Source organism: Bombina bombina, chromosome 3 (assembly GCF_027579735.1).
Source record: "Bombina bombina isolate aBomBom1 chromosome 3, aBomBom1.pri, whole genome shotgun sequence".
NCBI classification, from domain to species: Eukaryota; Metazoa; Chordata; class Amphibia; order Anura; family Bombinatoridae; genus Bombina; species Bombina bombina.
The window spans coordinates 1,000,357,740-1,000,368,117 of NC_069501.1; the positions used below are offsets into that span (position 1 = coordinate 1,000,357,740).

At 37.1% G+C, this 10,378-nt stretch overlaps 1 protein-coding gene across 1 annotated transcript in view; it reads left to right on the forward strand.

Moving 5' to 3' along the window:
* The window catches only part of LOC128654299 (retinol dehydrogenase 7-like), a 29,072-nt gene extending 19,026 nt beyond the window's left edge, over positions 1–10,046 (forward strand). The window contains exons 4-5 of the mRNA XM_053708160.1: positions 8,285–8,448; positions 9,729–10,046. Of these exons, the coding sequence (XP_053564135.1) occupies positions 8,285–8,448; positions 9,729–9,949 (385 nt within the window). The 3' untranslated portion in view covers positions 9,950–10,046. The remainder of the gene's footprint in view (positions 1–8,284; positions 8,449–9,728) is intronic.
* Positions 10,047–10,378: the final 332 nt, after the last annotated feature.

A 10,378-nucleotide genomic window follows, 5' to 3' on the forward strand; every position in this document is an offset into this window, starting at 1 on the left:
AAAAGGATATGGTATGACAAGTTGTTTGACATGGAAGGGCTCAAAGGTGTATATACACTTCAGTATATGTGTGTATATTTGTGCACACATACATACATATAAACACATATATACATACAACACATATATACCTACACACACACATATATATATAAAGTCAATTGTACCTATTGACAGTGAGGCCCCCGATGATCGAAAGTGCTATGAGGCAGCAAAATATTCAAAGGGATCCACCGCTATGTCGAGCAAGATTTTCGGAATATTCCAAGCTCCCGATATAGAGGCATTGCCGAGAGGCGCTTACTATACATGCTGGCTATAGATAACAGCCAGCATTGCTGACAATATTGGCGATGTACAGTAAAACGATCTCTAGAATAAAACTGCTGTCTGCCTAACCACTAATCCTAATACTCCTAAACCGAAGTACCCCACGATCGCAAACTAACACTACACTAATAAACCTCTAAACTGCCATATACCCACCCGCAAGTCACTAACTATTAACCCATAAATCACCACATACCCACCGCAAGTATCTATCTATTAACCTTTAAACCGCCACATACCCACCGCTAGTATCTATTAACCTCTAAACCGTCACCCACTGCAATCAACTAACTATTAACCCCTTTGTTACCATATACCCACCGCAAGTACTAACTTATTAACACTTATGCCGCCACATACCCACCGTAAATACTAACCTATTAACCCCTATGCCGCCTCATACCCATCGCAAGTACTAACCCCTATGCAGCCACATACCCACTGCTTGTATCTAACTATTAACCCCTTTACCACAATAAACCCCAAATGCAAACTAACCTAACACCTTAACCCCCTCTAAACTAAACCCCGAAGTTAGAAATATTAAAAAACCAAAACAAAAAAAACCTAAACCACAAACAAAATCTAACCCTACACTACCTGATACCTAACCACCCCTCTAAACTAACCCCACTAATTTATAGAAAAAATGCTGTTTCAAAAAATAAAAAGCTGTTAAAAAAATAAACTCCATTATCCAAAATGAAATAATCATTATACCTAACATTAAACTACATACAATACAAAAGAAGGGTATTCCAGCCTCCAAAGTTAAAAAAGACGTTTATTGTTTCACATAGGGTCCAGAGAGCAAAACATACAACATTTCAGGCCTACTATAGACCCTTAGTCATGTATCATGATGACTAAGGGCCTATAGCAGGCCTGAAGCATTGTATGTTTTGCTCTCTGGACCGTATGTGAAACAATAAAGGTCTTTTTTAACTTTGGAGGCTGGAATACCCTTCTTTTGTTATTGGATTACAATTTGGTCATGGCAGGTCCTATATTCCGTGCCCCTCAACCAAGAGACAGGTGTGCTGTTTTCCAAAACTTTTGTGAAATTACTAAACTACATACCCCATACAATAAACACCCTAAACCCTAACACTTAGCACTTTTGCAACAAAACCCCCCACCTACAATAAAGTAACCCCCCCAAAATAACAAAATCTAACTGTAAAAAACCTAGCCTACAAAATAAAATAAAAATTAACAAACCATATGCTTAAAAATAAAAAAACCACCCCAAAAAACTCTATCTAACCCCAAAAGTGTTACTCACAGTTGATGGGGACTCCGGCCCCTCTTGATCCAACGTAGGGCCCTCTTCATCTAAGGTTCAAGCGCCGGGGCCCATCTTCACGGAGGCTGACTTTTGCAGCCTCTTCATTTATAGTTTAGAGGGGGTTAGTTTAGAGGGGGATTAGGTGTTAGTGTAGTTATAGTCTGCATTGGGAGGTGGCGGTTTAGGCCTTATTCTCCTAACCCCCCCAATTAATTGGGTGATTATTGTTAGTTAGTATTTTGTAGGCCTTAATCAACTAACCACCCCCCATACCTGTATGGGGATTGATTAGGTGATTATTAATGGTTACCATTTATTAGGCCTTAATCAACTAACCACCTCTCATACCTGTATAGGGTTGATTAGGTGTTTATTGATGGCTACCATTTATTAGGCCTTAATCGCCTAACCACTCATCATACCTGAATGGGGGTTGATTAGATGATTATTGATGGTTAACATTTATTAGGCCTTAATCAACTAACCAACCACCATACCGGTATGGGAGTTGATTAGGTGATTAGTATAGGGCAGCTTAGGGGTTAAAATTGTATTTATCTACAATTTTTAAAATATTATGCATTCTTGTCTGATGTCTATTCTTTTAACTATTGTATATAAATTAATATGTTTTTTTTTCTTGTGTTTTTTTATTTTAAATATAAATATATATTTTAAAATGTATATTCATGTTACAAAAGGCATTAGTGTTACAATTGCTTTATTGCAAAACAGGCATGCAGTTATGTGATGCTATAATTATAATGCAACTGTCTTTTATAACATAAATATCTATTTTAAAATATATTTGTATTTCCATTAATAAATACATCAAGCAAGAATATCTACATTTTAATGTATACATCCAATACTTAAACTAAAATGCATTATACATGACCATGCATTTTATTTCAAAGATTGTAGATGTAATGTAGTCAGGCCTTGCATTGATATTCAATATTTAAACAGTTATGCATGTATATTGCATAATGGTTTAAGTATTGCATATACATTAACATTTATTTATGCTAGCTTGTTGTATTTATTAGTGATAACATAGAATATATGTTAATATATATTTAAGTTATAGTAGTAGCATTAAGTTATATCTTTACATAACAGGCATGCAGTTATGTAGATCTATAATATTAATTATACGGTCTTTAATTTGAAATAATAAACACAAGATGCAACATTAAAGGGAAACTGAACCCATTTTTGTGTGTGATTCAGATAGAGCATGCAATTTTAAGCAACTTTCTAATTTACTCCTATTATCAAATTTTCTTCATTCTCTTGGTATCTTTATTTGAAATGAAAAAATTTAAGTTTAGATGCCGGCCCATTTTTGGTAAACAACCTGGGGCGCGATCCGATATAGATCGTAGTTTGCGGCGCAAGCGAGGGAACCCGCGTCGCCCGCAGTTTCAGCTCGCAACTCGAGCTATCCCATATATGGCACCATCAGATGCTAATCAGCCAATCGGATTGAACTTGAATCTGATTGGCTGATTCAATCAGCCAATCAGATTTTTCTACCTTAATTCCGATTGGCTGATAGAATCCTATCAGCCAATCGGAATTCGACGGACGCCATCTTGGATGACGTCATTTAAAGGAACCTCATTCGTCGGGAAGTCGTCGTGCCGGATGGATGCTCCGCGGCGGAGGAGCGAAGCAAGAAGATTGAAGATGCCGATTTGCTTGAAGACATCGCCGATGGAAGGAGACTCTCTGCCGCTTGCTTCAAGACATCGCCCGGATGGAAGAAGACTTCACTGCCGCTTGCTGGAACACATCGCTCGGATCGGATGAGGAGTTCGGCCCGGCTGGGTGAATACAAGGTAGGGAGATCTTCAGGGGTGTAGTGTTAGGTTTATTTAAGGGGGGTTTGGGTTAGATTAGGGGTATGTGGGTGGTGGGTTGTAATGTTGAGGGGTGGTATTGTGGGTTTTTTTGCAGGCAAAAGAGCAGTTTTCTTTGAGGCATGCCCCCACAAAAGGCCCTTTTAAGGGCTGGTAAGGTAAAAGAGCTTCAAACTTTTTTTAATTTAGAATAGGGTAGGGAATTTTTTTATTTTGGGGGGCTTTATTATTTTATTAGGGGGCTTAGAATAGGTGTAATTAGCTTAAAAATCTTGTAATCTTTTTTTTATTTTTTGTAATTTAGTGTTTGGTTTTTTTTGTAATTTAGTTTAGTTTATTTAATTGTATTTTTAGATAGATATTTGTAGTTTCTTTAATTTATTGATAGTGTAGGTGTATTTGTAAATTAGGTTAGGATTTATTTTCCAGGTAATTGGGTAATTATTTTAACTAGGTAGCTATTAAATAGTTAATAACTATTTAATAGCTATTATACCTAGTTAAAATAATTAACAATTTACCTGTAAAATAAATATAAACCCTAACATAGCTATAATGTAATTATTAATTACATTGTAGCTATCTTAGAGTTTATTTTATAGGTAAGTATTTAGATTTAAATAGGAATATTTTAGTTTATAATATGAATTAGATTTATTTAATAAGAATTTAGTTAGGGGTGTTAGGGTTAGATAGAGTTAATATAGTTTATATAAATACTATAGTAACTATATTAACTATATTAACCCTAATATAATTAGGGTTAATATAGTTAATATATATAATATAATAACTATATTAACTATAATATACTTAGGGTTAATATAGATAATATAGCTGGTGGCGGGGTAGGTAGATTAAATTAGGGGTTAATAATTTTAATATAGATGGCGGCGGTGTAAGGGGTTCACATTAGGGGATAGATCAGTTAGATGGTGGCGGTTTTAGGGGTTCACAGTAGGGGGTTAGTTTATGTAGATGGCGGCGGTTTAGGGGTTAAATACTTTATTAGGGATTGCGGCAGGGGATCGCGGTTGACAGGGAGATAGACATTGCGCATGTGTTAGGTTTATTTTAGCAGATCGCGGTTGACAGGGAGATAGACATTGCGCATGCGTTAGGTGTTAGGTTTATTTTAGCAGCCAGTTTAGGGAGTTACAGGGCTCCAATAGTCAGCGTAAGGCTTCTTACGGCTGCTTTTTGTGGCGAGGTGAAAATGGATTTCTCCATTTTCGCCACGTAAGTCCTTACGCTGTATATTGGATACCAAACTGCGCGGGTTTGGTATACCTGCCTATGGCCCAAAAAACTACGGGCGACGGCAGAAATATACGCGCGTACCTTCTAGGTTACGCCGTATATAGGATACCAAACCCGCACAAATATTGGCGTTGCCAGCTTTTGCGGGCGACGATTTTTATCGGATCGACCCCCTGGGTTGTTCTTGCAGATTGGTGGATAAATTCACCCACCAGTAAACAAGTGCTGCCCAGGGGATCTGAATCACAAAAGAAAAAATATTGGGTTCAGTGTACCTTTAATTACATTTTAATTTATATGCAAATATTTAAACATAATTCATTTTACATAACAATGTATCATTTTAAATATTGAATATTTAGGTATAGGGCCTTAGCTTCTACAGTTAGTTTTAGGTTAAGGCAGATTAGGGGTCAATGTTTAAATAATATGCATAGTTATGTACAATGCATATTGTTTAAAATATTGTAGATATCTTAAAAGGGATTTAATGGTTGCTTAATAATATTTTAAACATGAACATATATTTTCAAATATATACAGTACTTATAACAATGCATATTTTGCCATGGAGATGAGGTAAACGCAAAGGACCGACAAAACTTCTCAGGCCTATCCGGGCTCCTGGAACTCAGTGCCGGACTGGAATTGAGCCCCGGTCCACCCCTTCCTAAAAGTGGTATTAATCGAGTAGGGTGCAAGGAATCAAATCGGTCTTTTAGTATGTCGTCAGCAATTTGATGAGGCACCTAGTAATACCACTTGTTTGGAGAGCTACCTTCTGTGAGGAATGAGGGTCTGGATTTGAAGTGTCCCCCATTCTTCCAGAAGGTAGCCCCCCAAATAAGTGGTATACCTAGGTGCCTCATCAAATTGGTCGTCCGCCAGCGGCGGTTCAGGGCTCAATTCCAGTACGGCACTGAGTTCCAGGAGCCTGGATAGGCAGGAGAGGTTTTGCCGGTACTACAGCGGTCGGCCGCCAGTGTTTTAGCGCATCTCTGTGACACATTATTTAAACATTGATTATAACTTTAGTGACATAGCTTTATAATTATAGTGGGGAGATTTAGAATTTATAGTTTATTTTTATTATAGTGATTTATATTTTGACAGCAGGCAGTTAGCTGGGGCATTCCAGGGGAGTGTAGTTCACACTTTACGTCAGTGTAGGTGGTATTAGGGACTTAACTGGGCATTCCGGGGGTCTGTAGGTTAGGCGTGACATAGGTGTAGGCGGTAATTAGGATGTAGTGAGGTGGTGCAGGGGGAGTGTAGGTTAGCTGTGCCGTAGGTGTAGGCGGTCGGAGGGGGGTAGTGAGGCGGTGCAGGGGGAGTGTAGGTTAGTCGTGATGTAGAAATAGGCATTCAGGGGAGTTAGCGAGGTGTGCTAGTGGGAGTAGCCTGCACTTTGATTTGGACACATCGACACAAGATCAATATGTTCAAAGCAGTGAATTACAGGATGCGAGGAGGGTAGAAGCCATGTTTGTCTTGCTAGCTATTAGCTCCTGAGACAACATCACCTGAGCTAGTTAGAGTAGGTGTTGTAAAAGGTAGGTTCCCACGGCAATATTTGAAGTGTGCCTACACGGAAACTAATTTTAGTTTCAGTGAGTGCCCTGTTTGCACCATGTAGGCACACTTTGAATAGGGCCCTCCCCCCCAAAGTAAATTGCAAATGAGTGGCTATGTGGGTGGTGACATCATGCTCCTATTGTCTTCTATGGGAGCGACATAAGCTCTCGTCTGCATCTCTCAGACATGCCCCTTTTTTTAGAGTATTTTAACAGGCCATTATATTTTTAATTTTAACTATCTATCTATCTATTTATCTATCTATCTATAGATATATTATATGTATATATGTGTAGATATATATTTAAAATATATTATCTATAAATATACATATAGATATATAACTATATTTATGTACAGATAGAAAAATATTTAAAATGAAAAATAATGTTTTCTTTGGCTTTAGCGCACCTTTTAGTTAGCATGTGAGTGAAAGCCAGAACAGGCTTTTGTAGTTCACCCCAGTTTTGTAGTCTATAGGGAAAGGGAGTTAGCTCGACCACACTATCTGATCTTCAGATGTTACCGAGTCTAAGGCAAAAAGTTTTACTTTTAGCCTGTAGTACTAGCGCAAGAATAGGAGTACTATTGATTTAACTTGAGCATAATTTTGTGCTCCACTTGTAATCTAGGCCTAAATAGGTAAATGATGATTCTAGTAATCTATGAAAATCAGTACAGTTATGATAAAAGCAGGCAAAACCCCTCATTTTTATCCCAGCACACAGTGTAGTACTGTGTACTTGCCAAGTAAAGATAAAAAACAACAGCAACAAACATTTTAGTGATTAGTTGTCTTGTGCATCATTCAGTTTGGCATCTATATTATTTGTTGGAATAGACAGGATATTTGCTTTAATTAAAGTGCAATTATAGTGAAAAAAATCACATGCCCTACAATTAGTCATCTGCAGCACCTAGCCTAGGTAAGTCCCTAAATAACCCTGCCTAGCTCCCAACCCTCCCATAGCTACACCTACTTTCTTTGTCTGACTGTCCGCAGATCCCCCTCCCTGCCCCCACTGAAACTCAGGGCGGGGTGGGGAGAGCTGCACAATCCTGTACTGTTCTTATTATCCAACCCTCTTATAGTGTTCCCTCCCTATTCAGGCACTTCACACCCTCATACTACTTTGTCAGAGCACTGCTACCCAAGCACAACCTGATGCTGACCCAATTAGCAGTGACAGCACACAACCCAACTGTGTGACTTCCCCTACTGATTGCCTCATCTGCAGCTTCTCCTCGGGAACAGCAGAGCTCTGCATCTCATGAGCATTACTTTAAGTATATTGCAGGGACGCTACTGTTAAAATGACATGTTCTGATAAACAAGAACAGTTTTTCCCCCACTGTAATGACATCTTTAAAAGCCATCAATATTGCTAATTACCTGGGAGACTCAGAGCAAAGGCCTAAACCACAGTGAATTGGTTAATAAAAATGAATACAAGATTTATACCTGATTGGTGGAATGTGTAACAGACGGACCCTAGCTATGCATTAAAGGGGAATTAAAGTTGTAACTGAAAAACAAGTCAGTATTAATCTTTTTTTATTATCATTTCATGAAAAATAAGTTCAAAATTATTTTAAAATTAAAAACCATAATGTTCTTTTTTTTCTCCTACAATAAAATCATGTGTGTTTTAAGTTGTTTTTAACCCATTGTTAGCAAGGCAAAAATAAATGTACAGATCATTTTTGTAAAGCCAATATTTTGTGAAATAAATACATATCTACACCTGTATGTATTCTAGTTAAAATGTTAATACTTTAGTTTTTAGTACATTTACAGCATTTTTGTTAACACCTATACATATAGGTCAGCCTGCAAGTCACTCAAGAGCTACCCTTTTCACATTAATTTTCTCATTTTCTCATTCATGCTTTCACATATTATGTAGCTTCTGATACTTATTACTTAGTAAAAGGAAATGTATTTTTATTGTTTTATCTTCTACAGAAGAGAGATGCATGACTTTGGTGTAAAAGTGTCCATCATAGAGCCAGGTGCTTTCAGAACTCCAATAATTCACTATGAACCTCATTTTAAGAACCTGGAGAGATTATGGAACAATTTGCCTGCTGAGATCAAGGACAGCTATGGAGAGCAGTATTACCAGCAATGTAAGATTACTTATCTATTCTGTGCAGTGAGTGGAATTGGCTGCTAAAACCTGTTCTGAACCCCTTCTAAACTGCCAAAACATCAATGCTACTAAAGCCTTCTAACTGCTATTAGCCCCCAAACGTCAAAATACAATAATTCCCCACTGCTAAAACCTGTATCAGCTATTAATTAAACTTAGCTTGTATTCTACTGATTGGTTAAATTGGATTGTGCACTATTGTTTGATAAGAATCTGGTGGTTTAACTTTTAATAGCAATGAAGGGTTTTAGTGGTAGGGGATTTATTGTGATGTGGTCTGGCGATTTAGGAGGTAATAACTGTTGTGGATTTTAGCAGTGAAGTTAATTATATTTTTGTGATAGGGGTTATGGTGGTTATGAAACCCAAAATCTCATGATTCAGATAGAGCATGCATAAACAACTTTCTAATTTACTTCTATTATCGGTTTTTCTTTGTTCACTTACTATCTTTTGTTGAAAAGCAGTGACGTATGCTTATAAGCCGGCCTATTTCTGGAGCATATATGGCAGTAGTTTTGCAAGAATGTTATCCATTTGCAAGAGAACTAGATGGAAGCACTACCTAGGTATCTCTTCAATCAAGAATATCATGAGAATGAAGCAAATTTGATTAAAAGTAAATTGGAAAATTGTGAAAATGGTATGCTCTGTCTGAATCACAAAAGAAAATGTTTTGATTTCATATCCCTTTAAGGGGTATTGCAGTGAAGGATCTAGTAGTTTAGGTGTTAACAGATGCTAATGGATTTTATCAATAGGGGCTATGGGTCTGGCAAGTTTTGGAGTTAAATGCTTTGGGGTTTAAGTTTGGGGATCTATGTGTTTATTATTGTGGAATAAGGAAGAAGTGTTGGTGGCTGCTGTTACCACTCACGGCAATAGTTTACATCGGCTTTTAAGACGTGCTATTAAAAAGATGATTATTGTGTTCTTTGCCCATTCTAATGATCTACTTACTTGTAATAGTAAAATAAATTTAGATTGCACACTAATTAGCACAACCATTTATGGGATGTAATAATGTAGCACAAAACATTTATTTGGCTAAATTTTTACTGAGTTGTGAGGTAGATTGCAGGCTTGTGTGCTGCACGCAATCAATATTGCTCAGTTTCTTATTCCTATATATTCTAGGGTCACAGGTCATAAACATATTAGGTAGGTAATAGGTTGTGTTGTAGTCCTATATTACAGTTACATTCCTACATTCACATGTTTTGGCTAGTTTTCTTTTCCTTTTTTTTTTTTACACAGATGCCAAGGGCCTGGAAAGTTTGTTTAAATCTGCTAGCCCTAATTTGTACATGGTACCGAACTGCATGGAGCACGCCCTGACTGCTGTTTATCCCTGGACACGATACTCTCCTGGATGGGATGCTAAGCTCTACTATATTCCCCTCTCATACCTACCAACTGCCATATCTGATTATATGCTCTCTGGCAATCAACCCAAACTACCTTGCAAGGCAAAATAATAATTTTTTTTGTATGTTCCACAAACATTTAATAATAATCAATAAATTGAGGCAATATTTATTTCATTAAATATCATTAAATAATATTCATTTTCAAGATCCTTCTACTATTCTATTTGTATATACCATAGTCAAGTATCACTCAAAGTGTTTCTTGTTTTTTTTATGTTACAAAAGCAAGTTTTCCACTTTGCATAAAGAAAAGCAGTTATAGGGGTAAACCACAATCTTTCCAATGTTGGCTCCCTATAACTTGGTTTCAGCGTTGGCTGATATGGAAAGTACGTTTTTCAAGCAATCACAATCCAAAATGAAATTGGCTGCTAAAAGCCCACAGTTGTAAAATAGTATTCAGCAGAAAAGTAATGAAAATGTGTTTTTCAGTTTTTGCTTACTGGTTATTGGGATCAAAATCAACACACTTGTTTG